The sequence below is a fragment of the Hydra viridissima genome, unplaced genomic scaffold (genome assembly GCF_058129835.1).
Source record: "Hydra viridissima isolate aposymbiotic clone 2 unplaced genomic scaffold, HvirCarnegie_v1 scaffold_7, whole genome shotgun sequence".
Taxonomy (NCBI): domain Eukaryota; kingdom Metazoa; phylum Cnidaria; class Hydrozoa; order Anthoathecata; family Hydridae; genus Hydra; species Hydra viridissima.
Window position 1 is genome coordinate 11,773,024 of NW_028324306.1, and position 15,438 is coordinate 11,788,461.

The window sequence follows — 15,438 nt, forward strand, 5'->3', positions numbered from 1 at the left end:
TTGAAGTTTGTACTTAAGTCGTTATTGAAGGAAAAACCATACGCCGATACTCAGTTTTAAGCAGCGCTACTTACCGTAGCACTTTAACTAAAGCATTCGCTTCGGTACAAAATAAGCGAAACAGAAAAGCGCCTATTACGCGTGTTTTATCGCAGCTTGATCATTCACTGATTTAAACGCGGTTTCTATTCACTAATATTAAATCTTTAAAATGTGGTTTTAGGAAGGATTCCAAAGACTTCCATTGTGTGATAGCAATTTCCAAATGAAATTTAGTTTTCAAATCTTTTCATTGGGTGAGCTGTAGAAATTTTATTCCTTTTTACACTTTCTCATTTTGTAATTTTAAAATAGAAAATTTCTAGAATGGAGAGAAATAAGTATTGAAGCTGACCAAATAAGATACTCGATCCTTTTCTTACTTGTTTTCTCTCAAATTTTTTTTCTAATCGTATATCAGTAATGATGACTAAAAGAGGCAAATATGGGACAACGATGATGTAGTTTGAAAATCAAAATATTTGAACTTCTTAATTATAAAGAAATTTTGTGTTCCTTAAAACTCTCATAAAAACAGCCTGTTAGTTTTAAAAGATGTTTTTCATACGAATATACCAACACAAAAAAATTACCATTGACTGACGATTTTCAACAATGCCTTATATACAAACTAAGTTTTGCTTATAGAAACCAAGCTTTGTTGATAATTGAAAAGGAATGCTCTGTGAAATTGCGGTCGTCGTTTTAAAAAATGAAATAAAATAAAAAACCAAAACAAGATATCGGTTACTTCAGGACAAATTGTCCTCCTATTTGTCTGGCAAAGTTTGTTAATTTTTGTATGAAAGAAAAAGGAGGTCTAACCAGTGTTTTATCAAAGTAAGTATCTACGTTTTCGACGGTCTTTTTTTTTTTTTTTTTTTTTTTTTTTTTGCAGTACGGCTTTTTCACAGATAAAGCAAAAGTTTGTTTCTGATGCACTTTTTTTTCGAATTTATTTAGATTTACCGCGCTCATTTAGTTTAACCTGTGGCAATCTGTTGTGTACTTTTATTGTTTGATGTTGTGTATTTTAATTAACAGCAATATTAGTTTCCCCACGTTTACTAACTTTGCTTTAGTTCGCTAAGACTTAATTTGGTTTAAAGGCTTGGATTAACCAGGTATGAAGAAGATGCAAAATGCTTTTATGACTCGCCTACTTATTTGCTCCTTGATTTTGGTAAAAATGCTTCATGGACAAAGTTATAAAATATCTTCACTTGTGTCAACGGTTTGTTAAACTTAATACTTAGTTTTAAAATCATTAATTTAAAAAAAGATCTACAAAAAAAAGAGTCCAGCTTTGACAAAGAATGGAATTCCATGAAGAGTAGAAAAAATTGCAAAGTTTGTAAAAATAGGTTTTTCAGTTATAAGAATGCGTTTAAATTACCATTTGATTTCTCTACTATGTAGTCTAGTGACATAGAATTGTTTGGTCTACCTACTTTTGTAATCTTTCCCCTTTTTTCCTCCACCTCCCCCACCTCCCCCACTTTCCTCTCCATATGCAAATTAAGTGTTCCAAAAACGTAAAAATCTTTTAAAACATTCACCCTCACCAACTTAAATGTTGCTCCTTATGACTGTATCATAAACATTTTCATAATAAATACAAAATGGAGTTCCTATAAGTTTAATAATTAGCAATCGACATACAGTTTTTTTTTTTGAAAACGACTTAAGACAGATAGATTATGGCAGACAAATAAATTTTCCGTTATGTTATCCGAAAAATTTCAGGGTGAGGAACAATTCGTTGATTTACTTTTAGAAATTTGCGTGACTTAAAATTATCTGAATTTTTTGTGCTTTTTTGATGTGTAACAATGATAACAAGTTTTTGACAAAAAAGTGAATAAAAATATAATATTTTTTTAAAGCTATTTTAAAGCTATTTTAATTCCAAATTACTTTTGAATAAAAATACCTTTAATTCAAAAGTAATTTGGAATTTTTAAAAAAAAGGGTTAAATTGGATAGTTTACTTACAAAAGAAGTGATTAGAGTGGAAAGAAAGGAAAGAAATCTGGAGTGTCTTAAAATGAAGTTTACCAGGTAACTGTACTGAAAGGTCTCAGATGTCACTACTAGTAAACAAAAAAGTTGATAAGAGATTCATAGAGCGACTTAAGAAACATCTTAAGAAGAATTCTACAATATCTATTTAAAAGACTTCCAAAGTCTTTGTAGCTGATGAAAAGATTGTGAGAAGAGCTGTAAAGACTCTTGGGAAGGCCAGTGTTGTCAGACCTATCAACTCCTCAGTCAACTTTTGACAGAATGCTCAGGTTAGGACGATCAATAAAGATTTTAAATTGTTTAAAAACAAGGCCTATCAATGATCAAAGTTTTCTCATAAATTTACCGTGTCATCAACAGAAATGATTATTTTGCTGTTCAGAATGGCGACAGTGCCCCATCTGTGTCCCATACAAAGCATTCTTAGTCATCATCTATACTAAAGAAAAGATAAAAAAAAATACAGACGTTCAGCCTTTTGAATAAACATGTGGTATCATGATTCAAAAAGGCCTTACCAGATTATAATTGTATACTCAAATAGGATGGAACCAAAAAGGCCTAACAGTTTTTGATTTAATATCACAAACTTATTGTCCAAAAACATTTGGCCTTCCTCCAGCCTATGTTTGAATCCACTTGATTATTCTGGAGCTTTGTGGAAAACAAAGCATGCAAAAAGACTTACTAATTCTCAGGCCTCTCAAGTCATCCGTTAAAAGAGCTTGGAATTTGATGTTTACCTTATCAGTACTTACCTGACCTTCCGTCAACCTCCAGAGGCTATTACAAAAAAAATAGAGATCTAATCGAATCTTTTCTTAAATAAACTTAAAAATAATTTTTTTGAGCTCTAAAATCACTGCAAATAATTGACGCATCCTGTAAATAACATAAACATTTTTTCACGTCTTGAAATTACAGATACTATTCATGAAGTTAACACTCTTTCAACTGTTTTCAAAGCTATTCAACCACTTGAAATAAAGATTGTTTTTAAGTTTCATAAATGTTGATTACTAATCTGTTTAAGCGCTTGATACCTTGCAGCAGACAAAAAGTTCAACGTTGTGCATTTGTTCTCCTACAGCAACTCCATTTTCATTGAGTTTATTTCCAGATCTCGCGAGGTTAGAATTATTTTGTCTCACATTTTAAACGTCCGGAGAAAATGAGTTGTTAGTTTTAGTAAGTAATGATTACTTTTAAAATACACGTTACTTTTTAAATTTTTTTCTAAGTGATTTGTTTAAATATAAACTATTTAAAGCATAAGTTCCTATAAAAATTATAGAAAAAATTTCTTTTAAAAAGTAAAGCTGAAATTTTAAGTAATTTTTACTTTTAGAAAAAAATCAAAAACTTTCTTCCAATGTTAAAATTGGAGATAATTCTAACCTCGTCAGATGATGATTTCTAATTACAGGTTAATTCTAGATGTAAATAAAAACTTAAACATTCCTAGAAATTTGCCGGTTCCATTTCCTATTAATAAATAAAAAATTGAAGTTTTTATGTCTTATCCCCATTCGATATATCAGACCTTCTCATGACAATAGCTAGTTTTATCTTTTCAGCAGATTTCCAAAAATCTTGTTGCTTGAGAGGATTTTATGAACCTTAAGAGGACATTAGATGTCTTTTTTTATTGCAATTAAAATTAGTAAATTAATCTTATTTAAATTGAATGTTAATTTGCTTCAAATACTGTATAATGACATTCTGAAAAAACCTTTTGATGTTATCACATGTATAATAAATGACCTCTCATTCTTTAAAGGTCTTTCGTCTCATTTGCCTAAAAGCGAATAAGAGTTACAAATTCGAATAAAATCTTATTTTTAAATACTCAAATAAAAACCACAGCAGACTTATCTTAAAGTATCTTGGACTTGTGTTATACCATCACTAGTCCAAGATACATTATGTCTAAGCTACAGCACCTTCCCCTTGTGTGCGTTTATGCGTAATTAAATTTTTCGTAAAAAGAAATTATTAAGCTAATCAAAACTATTTTTCGTAAAAAGAAATTATTAAGCTAATCAAAACTATTTATTAAGCTGATCAAAACTTTTTAACTTTGACAAATTTTTAATTTCAGATAACGAGCAATTCTATTCAAAATGAAAAACTTCGAGTCGAGAGTAATGATGGAGGAATTTATCAAAATGGTGATGAAAGTTTGAGTAAGAGAGAACTTCTCACTACTCAAAATGATGACCAGAACTTAGTTGGAGAAAAACGAAGTCTAAGCAAAAAGCTACTAAAATCAAATACGACAATAGTGCATGAGTTGGTTGCTACTGGAGATAAACGTAATTCTAAACGTTTCAACAAAAAAAGTCTTCTTAAGAAACTAAAATTGAAAAAGACCCCAACAAAAATAAAAACTATCGACGGTGCAAAGAAGACTTTGAGCGAATAGGAACGCGCAGATATAATGTTAATCCAATTGCAGAAAAAACAATATTTAAGGAGTTCGACCTACAACTGTAGTCTGATTTTTTAAAGAAGCATCTCTACATCAACATAATGAAATCATTGTCTGTTTGGACGGAGAGAAAGGCGTGTATACCTTACCTTAACCAATTCATTTTTTCTTTAACTCAATAATTTTATAAAGACAAATTATATTATTATACTAATTATATATCTTCATGTGAGTTAAGTATTTTTTTGTTTATTCGAGAGCTTTTAACTTTATAATAACTTTCAAGATAGAGAGCTATCGCTCTACATAATATTGTTTTTTAGAGCTTTAAGATCGTATTAGTAATACCATGAGAGGTATATTTTTAGCTTTTAAAGGTTCTTTCACTGCTTTTAAAGATTCTTTCAGTTGCTGGATTGTAACAACTGTGCCGTGTAAAATAACACGACGTGTTACATTCAAAAAATGAAAAAGATGGATTAGTATTTAAACAGGCAAATACTTCTACGTATTGAAATAATATATATTTAAAATGGCTGCATATAATTTCCAGTTTCAGAGGTTAAAAATATTTTTTTTTACAAATATTTTTTTACAAAAAGTTAAAACACGCATAATATATTTATAGAAATGGTTAGTTAAATAACATAAGTCAATGGAAATCAATTGCTACAAGATATCAAATAGAGGCTGTTTTATAAAGCATTCAAGTAGAGGGAACTATAAGTATAGGCTATATACGTATTTATTATTTTCTTTACCTTTTCTCCACTGACAAAGGCAATCGATTAAAGCAAAGTATAAAATTCGTAAAACTGATACAAAAAGGTTTGTAAAATTTAATGTATAATAAATCTTGTGCGTAAAATATTAGTAAAATGTAAGAAAGTTCTTCAAATATATATACATGGCAAAATGTGTAAAAAAAAGTAAATAAATGATAAATTATGATTACAAAATATGTATAGATACCAGATATATATTATAGATAATAAATAAATCAAATCTATCAAAATGACGACATAATAAAGATGAATAGGAAGATATCAATCAATTGTTATTGAAGAATTCTGATTATTATCCAAATAAACTATCAGTACTGTGATGTTGTCTTCAGACTTGTTCTTTTTTGCCAGCATTACCAATTCTTCGGCAGCAGAGCTGCGGCAATTGTTTTTAACACAGGCACTAACCAACTGAACAGCTTCAAATGGATCAACATTGTCCCATAACCCATCACAAGCGAGAATGAGAAACTCTTCATCTCCTAGTTTTTAGAGGTTTTCAGATGAAGTATTTTTACTTCAAGTTTTTTTTGGTAACCCTTTCCAGTAGGTTGACATGAGAAACAGTTGAAAACGAATTAAAAACTGGTTATTTTTTTTGTGTATGCTTTTTATAAAACATGTATTATTTTGATTAAACAAAAACACAATAACTACTTAAGAAAACATGAAGTCTTCATTTAAAATCTGAAATAAATCAATTTTTCCCTGTATTTTACTGATTTTTTTACCTGAGACCCGTAAAAAGTGAAACTATCTTGAATTTAAAGCAAAACCATGACTCAACAGATTGCGTGTTGAGAGTAATAAATGAAATACAAAAAGTTGTTATAGTAGGATATAGTAGAACTATATAGTGATGTTAGGAACTGGTGTCACTTTTTGAATAATTCTTATGATGTTAAGAAATATCAACTCAAGTGTGGTGAAAACTTTGTTGAAAAAAAAAAGTTTATCGTACTAATATCTCTATGCTAGTAATGTGTCAGAACAATAAGCTTCAGGGGGTTAGATTTTCTTCATGCTTGTGTATGTGTTGGTATTAGTTGAAAATTAAATGTGGATGGGTCAAACAGGTTTTATGGTGATCTATAAAGATCATTATGAACCTGTTTGACCAGAATTTGATTTTTAACTGAGGAACTAGAAGGATACTGAAGTCAACTAGGTGATCATACTAAGCATAGTTTGAAATCTAGAGGAGAACCATCACCATCTGAACACACTTTTCCAACACCTTCAACTCAATCAAGTGAAGTTTACATTGGCCTCTGACCTCATGCTCATCCTTATACTATCTGTAAGTACTTCTTAAAATCAAATTAATATCTCTTAAACTTTTGATGTATTGTAAGTTTCAAGTGATGACCAATAACTTTTTTTACAAAATACAGTACTATGGTGAAGCATATTAAAGTTGCTACTGTAATGGACCACTAGATGAGAAAAGAGTTCAAAAGAAATTCAGATCACTAGCAAATGAATTTGGGAGGCATGAGTCTGATGGCAAACCTGATTTGCAGATACAAAAGTACAATTTCTCTAATCTATGCTTGTTTAATGAGAAATTGGATGAATAAATTATCAATACAGTTCCACCACCTGAATACTGTTTCTATGAAGACCATGTAAGTGAGATTACTGTTCTCCTCTACACTGGAAAAAATCTGAAGGAGTTTTTAGAGAAGAAAACTGTTATCATTCAGGGATGTGGCTTTGATCAACCCAACTGTGCTAAGGTTTTAAGATCTTTGGATGAAATGGCACTTCATTCTCCAATATCTGGAATTTAACTTACCATTAATCTTAACACTGTCTGGACTAGGCTTTTATAATTATAATATGTACGAGGAGAAGGTAGAAATGGGGTGGGGTGCAGGGAGGGAATAAATTTGCACAACCACCAGTCTATATAGGATAAAGAGACATACAAGTATGCTGAGTATGCTAATACTATTTTTAGCAAGTAAATATTTAATTACACTATAATTTTGCTGAATGCTGTTTTAAGATGAAACATGATATACACTACAAAGAGAAAACATATAGGTTTGTTTCACTAGAACACATACAAATGAAAAAAAATGCAAAAAAATTTCACTTGGATGGAAATTTCACTTGGATGGAAATTTCACATGATTAAATCCTATCTCAAGGAGATGAGATTTTCAAAAATGTATTTCTGTTTCTTGGTGCCAAAAGTGCCAATGTTCAAAACTAATGAACTTGAGTTATTATTTCTACAATACTGTAAATACTGTAAATAGGGTATTTTGTATAGTGCACCAAAACAAAAAAATCATCTTAACAAATTATTTTACAACTGTGCAATAAGAGTCTGCATCTAAAAATAAAAAGTATCATAGTATTTTTTAACAAGACAACATGATACAACAAAATATACAGTGGTTTTCATAAATTTAGACACACTCATTTTTTTTTACATATATGTAAGAAAATGCTTAAAATAAAAATAAAATAAAAGTGCTACCGCTATGTTTGATATATAAATTAGTAAAGGAAGTGAAACTCTATTATAGAGTTCCTTAATTTTTTTACAGGATGTTTATTACTCATTCTATACCAATTAACACAAAAAAGTTAATTGATAAGCTTGATTTTATTTTATTCATAAATTTAGACGCACAATCAAAAAAGTCTTATATCTTGTTAGTTGATAGGTAACTAGTAGTTTTTTTCCCATATTTCTCATTAATAAGCCTAAATTAATTGATTTTGTCAAAAAACCTTACATAAATATGACTTACCTGGAATTAGTTAATCATTATTTAATAAATAAACAAAAGTTAAGTTAGCTTTGCTGTAAAAAGATGCAAAAAATGGGCAAAAGACGTATCACTCAAGGTGAAAGATGGCAAATTATTGCTCACATCAAAGAAAAAACCAAAAGTAATAGAGAAATCGCCAGGTTAATTGGAGTTTCTGAGAAATGCGTTCAGACAACGAAGCAAAACTTTCTTCACACTGGTGGTGCCAGCAAGAAAACGAGGCCAGGTAGACCCTTATTAATCACCAGAAAGGACGATAGTGCCCTTTTTAGAGCTGTCAGAGCTAATCCAAGAATTAGTAACAAAGAATTGACCACAGAATTCAATACAACGCGAAATACATCTATTTCTCAAAGCATAGTCTGCCGAATACTTATCAAATACAAGATTGGAGTCTACTCTGCTTTGAAGAAACCGCTCCTGGGTCCATATGATAAACAAAGGAGACTAAAATGGTGTTGTGAAAGAAGGTATTGGACAAAAGAACAATGGAAAAACATTACGTGGAGTGATGAGAGTAACTTTGAGCTTATCAATTGCAAATCTAACATAACAGTCAAAAGAATGGCTCATGAAAAGTATTATGCCAGGTACATTAGACCAACTGTACAAAGTGGAGGAGGCTCGATAGGAATCTGGTCATGCTTCAATTACAAAGGTGTTGGTATATGCCAAACATACACTGGAAGAATCAACTCCAGAATATACGTAGAAATACTGGAAAACAGCCTAATTCCATCAATTGACCTGCTTATGCTCAATGATAAACCATGGAAACTTCAACAAGATGGCGCTACTGCACAAACTGCATGCGATACAAAGGAGTGGTTCAATGATAATAATATCAAGACAATACTGTGGCCTCCATACTCACCTGATTTGAACCCGATTGAAAACATTTGGGCTTCGATTGACCGTGAATTGGCAAAGGTTAGAATTTCCACACTTGGCCAGCTGAAGGACGTCCTTAAGGAGACTTGGTATAGGGTCCCAGAAGCGATGTGTAAAAATCTTGTTGAGTCTATGCCTAGAAGAGTTCTTAGTTGTATTAAAGCAAAATGCAGATACACAAAATATTGATTGGTTCATAAATTACGCCTCCTAGTGTATCATGCGTCTAAATTTATGAATAATTTTTTCTGTCTTATTTTTTTAATACCATCTAGTTGTACCTAATTATTACTTAGTATTTGTATTTTTTTGTAAATTTTTATAAATTTTGTATTCTGTATGTATTTATCTCATAAATAGAAAAAAAACTAAACCGAAATCTTTTTTCGTTATTGTTTTATCGTTAAAAAACTAAAAATTTCTATTCTCAAATATGAGTGCGTCTAAATTTATGAAAACCACTGTATGAGACCATAGAAAACAAGACCATAGAAGACAAGACCATATGAGATCTCATAATATATCATAAATGAGACTGAGCTAATAAAATTATAAATTAAATGAAAAATACAAAGACTAGTCTCAAAATGCTTTGAAATGAGAATAGTGTTAGAATGATTTATTAAAAGAAAAAAAAAAAACATCTAAGATGAGAGCAAATAATTTAAACTTTTACTATTTTTCAGCTTATTCACAGCAGTTGTAAATCATTCTAGAAACCTTAAATTTCTTTTTAACAAAATCAATAAAATTTACAACAGTTGGAGGAAATTACATTTAATGATTGCTGCGAATTTCCATAACCAGTGAGATTTAGACTGTGTGAATAAAATATGTCAGTATATTAACTATGTCAGTAAATGCAGCCATTAGAAAAAGTTTGAATAAGGTCCATTTGATTACTAATCACATTGAAAGACAAAAATTAAATGATGGTAAGTTTGTTAAAATTTAAAGTTTAGCTAACTTACTGTCACTTAAATTTTTCAATACAAAGCCCTACTGTCTCTTAAAATGTGGTCATTTAGTCTCATTTTGAACATGATAAAAAAATTGCAAAAAAGTGTTAGTAAAATATCGCCCAGTTGCATTTTTAAAACAGGAGGAAAAGTATCTGTAAAGTATAGTTAATTCTCCTACATATTATTTTATGAATGTAAATGTCTCAGTTTAAAAGATCAATATTGTCATTGATTATTGATGCAGATGGTTACTGTGCTACTTAATTGTAAAAAGGAAAAAATCTTTAGCTGTAGCTGAAAATTAAGATTTTGGGCGTTGGAGCTCTTAGTATCAAGCCACAGATATTGCACAAATATCTTTTCTTGTAACTTTTTGTACTTAAGATATTTAAATATATATAGCATAATATTCCATTTATTTGAAATTTAGCTTTTTTATTTAAAATTTACACCTGCTTTTGTGTATGTGCGTGTGTGTTTATGTGTGAAAATCAGGTAAAAAAAAGGGAATTAAATTAAAAAAAACTATATAAAACAAAGCCTGAAGTATTCCAATAGATTAAGATAAACATAACTGATATATTTCAAATAGTTTTCTAAATGAAAACTCTATCATATTTTCTTTATGAGTTACTGTGTTTGGTTTAAAAATAATGAAAAGTACAAAAAAAAGAACCAGCTCTTAGTTTTTTTTTAACTGTTTCTTGTGTCAACAAAGAACTAAAAAAATGTCTTTAATAGAGTAAAAAAAGTTTATAAAACATAAATATAACAAAGAAAAACAAAAAATAACAATAATTAGGAAATAATTAGGATAATTATTTAACGAGAATTTTTACCAACCTTCCATTTCAAACTCTTCTACATCAGGCTCACTAGTTATGTAAGGTTTCTGTTCACAGTCTCCAATAGCACGTGAAACAGATAACTGCCCATTAACTCTCCAACCATTGAAGTAAACAACACATCCTCCCAAAGTCTCAATGCGTTGTCGTTCATCCTAATAAAAATTATTTATACAGTAACAGTAAGTAACTTTAGTTTAGATTTTCCAATGCAAATATAACAAATATATATAAGAATGACAATTTTTATCAAGTTCAACAGGAAGCAGAAAGTGTTATGCTAGTACTGATAACATTATACAGCAGCTAAAATAAGACCTCTCGCTCTGGTTTATGTGGCTCCATGAGCTGAATTGCATTCCCTCCTTTACACAGAACAATTTGAGAATCGCCAACCCATGCAACAGTTAAATTTTGACCTTGTATTAATGCCACAACAGCAGTAGAACCACAACGCAGTTTCTACAAAAAAAAACAAATAAACAAAAAACACTAAAAAAGTGTGACATATCATCAGTTAGAAAACTACTAATTGAGAAATAAAATGAGAAATTTCTAACAACCTGTCAAAATAAGGATGAACCAAGGAAAGAGCCATTTAAAACAAACCTCGCGTTTACATTTGTCAAAAAAGTCTGCATCTATTTGCATTATTGCTTCTTTTAAGGCCATACTGGGGTTGTTCAACAAATGTCTAGATGATTTTAATTTACACAACAAATGAGAGGCCGCATAATTTGATGCATCTATGCCACCATGACCATCAAAAACAGCAAACAATGATTGGTTACATTCGATCTAAATTTTAAAGTAACTTTATATAATCATTCAAGTACTTTTTATTCAAAAGGCATCTATTCTTATTTAAAGCATATCTATTTTTATTTAAAATACATTCATTTTTATTTAAAATATATCTATTATAAATCTATTATATCTATTTTAAATCTTGTTTCTATAAACATAATTTTATAGCCATGTTTAGAAATTTTTAAATTATTTGTTAATCATTATTTACATAAAAAATTAATGTTTAAAATCATATAGTCAATTTTTAAAATCAATTTTGATATCTATAATTTTTTTGTAACAAATCACTTCAAAATGTAATTTTTTAATATAAAAAAATTATATTCAAGGATTTCTTTTTAATCAGAAAATTGTACAAATAAAAACCAGGACTTATTTGCTAAAAAAAAAATCCAAAACCTTTTAAAATTTGTTCTCTAACCTTTATCAAAACTTTGTTCAATAAATTTTAAAGCATCCTTTGCCAATTCTTTCAAGAGCTGAAAATTTTATCTTACCAAAAAAACAAAGTATCATAAACAAGGATTTAAAAAAAGAAATTTATAACTGCCAATTAAACATTAGTGCCTAGAAAAACTGCAAAATATGATGGATATACCAACCTTTGTTATTAAACATTACATTTTATTAAATTTTATACATATATTTCAATGCTATTAAACCTAAAATATATTTTATTGTTAAATCTTATAAATAAATTTTATTACTAAACCTTATATTAAAAAGAAAATCACTTTTTCAAAAATTTTTCAAAGTAAAAAATTTTAAAGTAAAATCATACTTCATTAAGCCCAAAAAGCGTATTAATGTCAGTAAATGCAATATGTCTGTCTTCCATATTCCGCCTCATATTTTTAATAGAGAAATCACTAACTGTGTAGCGACGAACATGCTGATGCAGCTCTAACTGAATATTTTTTGCATCTATATCATGTAAAAGCTGTTTTACTGCTTCTTTTAAGCCAAAGGTCAACCTAGCTGCATCATACTCTATAACATAACACCATTTAAAATATACCAATTATATAGTATGGCATGTATATAAATTTATATATTTAAAATCTTATACATATATACTGCCAGACATAATTTTTGTTGACTTGTGATTTTGATCTTTAAGTTGTTTAATAGCCATTCGATAATTCAATTAAAATGTACTAATGTATAATAGAAATTATTAATTCAAATTTATAACCTTCATTTTTGTAATATAAACATACTTGATCACATTTATAAATAAAAATTTACTATCACTTTCCATTTGAAACATCCAATCAAAAATTTAAAATTGTTATTTTTGGAGCAGAGTGATAGATCAATGTGAAAATAAGAAGGGTTATTATAATAGAATATTAGGTACAACTGCTGAACCATGTGGTAAGTGTCTGATAAACCACAGTTTCACTCTGTAACAAAAATGGAAAAGACTGAACTATGAGCTGTGAAAACAGTTATGCAAAAATGTCAATTTTACAACAAGCATAGAACATTTCTCCAATATATCAATATATCAAAATAAGAAAAAAAAAATTTTTTTTAAAGTATCAGCAATAAGAAAAAAAATTTTTTTTAAAAGTATCAGCAATAAGGAAAGCTAAAAGACTTTCATAAAAAGAAAAAAACTTTTTATTCATATTTTACTTTTTTAACTTATCTATTTTTATCAAAGGCTAAATATTTTAAAAACAATTGAGATAAAAAACGGTAGGTTAGTATTTTTTAAAATATTTGATGTATGTAGGTTAGTATTTTTTTAAATATTTGATGAATTTTAAATATGTATGTATGTATGTATGTATGTATGTATGTATGTATGTATGTATGTATGTATGTATGTATGTATGTATGTATGTATGTATGTATGTATGTATGTATGTATGTATGTACATTTTCATAAATTATCACCTTAAGTTATTAACATATATATGTACATACATATATATATTGATAACTTAAGGTGATAGTTTAAGGTATAAAAAGTAAAGAGACTTACTGTAGTCAAAAAAACTGGTTTAAATATAAAACAAAATTTCAAAAATTTCAAAGGTTGTTTTTTATTTATCAAACAGTTATTTTATCAAAGTTTATTTATGGAAGTTTTTATTTATTCATTGAACAATTTAAAACAAAATAAAATTAAAAAAAAGAAAAAAAAAATGATGTTAGAACTAGTCTTTTTTAATTTAATTTTCAATTAACTATTGTAAAATTTCTAACTCTTGACTTTTTTCATGCTTAGATATTGGTAAATTGTAAAGCATTTATTGTGAAGTCATAAAGTTTTAAAAAGGAAACTATGATTTTTCATATTAAGGATCTTTAAATGCTGGCGAATTGAGAGCCACAACAGAATATTTAATATACTAAAATGGACATTCATACTTCCTTAAGCTTTAAAATAGAAATCAACATAAATATTTACCTTGAGATTCATTTAAAATAAAGTGGAAATAACTTCCATTTATATTGTTCAGTATTCTTTTTCCCTGATTCAAAAATAGCAAAATGAAAAATACTCTGCAAAATGAGCATTTTAAAATGATTTCTTTAAGTGGAAAATTTTTTGACAAGTCATAATTTAGGCAAGCTTAAATTAACTTCATTTAAGAATATAAAGTTCAACCATACCTATAATATCAGCTTCATGAATCTTTTCAAGAGTAAAGGTCGAAAGGTCTTGGGTCAGAAACCTATCTTTTGCGATATTTATAAAAGATGCTGTAAGAAATGGAGGGCAACGCCTGTAAATTTGATCAATAAATATGTATAAAAATATAATATTTAATGCAAGTAAATACATTGGAATTTAAATTCATTGATAAATACCATTTATATACAAAAAAAATCTATCTCATATAAAAGTTTTAGATGTTTTCAGGTGCATTTAAAAAAAATTAAGTATTTTTTTATGCAAGATATATAATGCAAGTTGCATTACATATCTTGTATTAAAAAAATGTGATATTTTAATTAGTTCAGTTTATACCTCATTTCAGATTTTTGTAATAAAAAGGGTATTTGATGCTAATAGCATAAATAGATCAAGATCAAACTATATCATAAGAAATTAACTAAAATATAAGATGATTTTGAAATAAATACATTTAACTAGATTCACTTTCAAAATAACAGATATTCTTGCTGCTAATTATAGTAAGTGCTAAGTTAAGATTTTTAATTCTATTATAATACAACAATACTAGGTATGTATATGTGAAAAAAGAACCTATGTTATTTTTACTTTTTTTTGGAATATCTCAACTAATTACCATGAAGTTATCATTGACCTCAATTACAATTAGTTTTAGCATACAATTTATTCTAGTTTTTATGTGTAATTTCATTTGAACATGAACTTACTTTTCATCTAAAAATCGTTTAAGCACATCTATTAGTTCTCCTTCTATTTCATCCTTTGTTAAGGAAAAGCAAAATGACTTCAAAATAATCTCTTCTTTCTGACTTAGAAGAGAATCTATAAACTTGCTACATGCAAGGTGTTCAGCAGCATTTAAGCTTACTAATGGCATCTTATAGAGTTGGGAAGTAAAAAATAGTGGTTAATATTTTTAACCATTGAACATTTTAGCAGTTTTTTTCAACTTTCAGAAGTATTCCAGCCTAAACGTAGGCTTGTCAAGTCAATTGCGGCTGTAGTAAGTAAGTCTATTATTACAGCATAATGGTGAAATCCATAATAGCGGATTTAAGTGTAAACAAAACTGTATTTCTTTCGAATTCATTTTATAACTTGAGTCTGTGTATCGGAGTAACGTCTAACATCTCATACTTTTTTATTCATCTTATTAATTTGCAGTTTATAGTTTTTTAATAGTAGTTAATATTATTTCTTTATTACTT

General features: G+C 28.4%; 2 protein-coding genes across 5 annotated transcripts; one reads left to right on the plus strand and one right to left on the minus strand.

The window, feature by feature from the left end:
* The first annotated feature begins 170 nt into the window (after positions 1 to 170).
* Positions 171 to 4,727, plus strand: LOC149886141 (uncharacterized). 4 transcript variants are annotated; one of them, XR_016453879.1, is made up of 4 exons: positions 178 to 296; positions 688 to 879; positions 1,122 to 3,194; positions 4,166 to 4,727. XR_016453879.1 is itself a non-coding variant. In XM_090092122.1 (3 exons), exons 2-3 carry the CDS (start codon positions 1,166 to 1,168, stop codon positions 4,487 to 4,489), a joined length of 432 nt encoding a protein of 143 aa, XP_089948248.1. In that variant the 5' UTR covers positions 171 to 296; positions 1,122 to 1,165; the 3' UTR covers positions 4,490 to 4,727. The 4 variants fall into 4 exon arrangements, 3 of the variants coding, with proteins under 3 accessions (XP_089948248.1, XP_089948246.1, XP_089948247.1); XM_090092122.1 differs by lacking the exon at positions 688 to 879 and having other exon boundaries at positions 171 to 296; positions 1,122 to 1,273; XM_090092120.1 differs by lacking the exon at positions 178 to 296 and having other exon boundaries at positions 1,122 to 1,273.
* Positions 4,728 to 5,296: 569 nt separating this feature from the next.
* LOC145184225 (protein phosphatase 1E-like) lies at positions 5,297 to 15,246 on the minus strand. The gene is made up of 7 exons (XM_090092118.1): positions 14,938 to 15,246; positions 14,206 to 14,318; positions 12,359 to 12,567; positions 11,377 to 11,565; positions 11,086 to 11,229; positions 10,766 to 10,922; positions 5,297 to 5,762 (listed from the first exon to the last, which is right to left on the minus strand). Exons 1-7 carry the CDS (start codon positions 15,105 to 15,107, stop codon positions 5,542 to 5,544), a joined length of 1,203 nt encoding a protein of 400 aa, XP_089948244.1. The 5' UTR covers positions 15,108 to 15,246; the 3' UTR covers positions 5,297 to 5,541.
* Between the last annotated feature and the right edge of the window lie 192 nt (positions 15,247 to 15,438).

Excerpts from the sequence above, each read along its gene's own strand:
- LOC149886141 (XM_090092122.1), top strand. The coding sequence starts at position 1,166 with ATGAAGAAGATGCAAAATGCTTTTATGACTCGCCTACTTATTTGCTCC. Across the intron at positions 1,274-4,165 it reads TATCTTCACTTGTGTCAACG|ATAACGAGCAATTCTATTCA; the intron begins GTTTGTTAAACT and ends TTTTAATTTCAG.
- LOC145184225 (XM_090092118.1), bottom strand. The coding sequence starts at position 15,107 with ATGCCATTAGTAAGCTTAAATGCTGCTGAACACCTTGCATGTAGCAAG. Across the intron at positions 14,319-14,937 it reads AAACGATTTTTAGATGAAAA|GCGTTGCCCTCCATTTCTTA; the intron begins GTAAGTTCATGT and ends TCAAATTTACAG. Across the intron at positions 10,923-11,085 it reads CACATAAACCAGAGCGAGAG|GATGAACGACAACGCATTGA; the intron begins GTCTTATTTTAG and ends AATTTTTATTAG.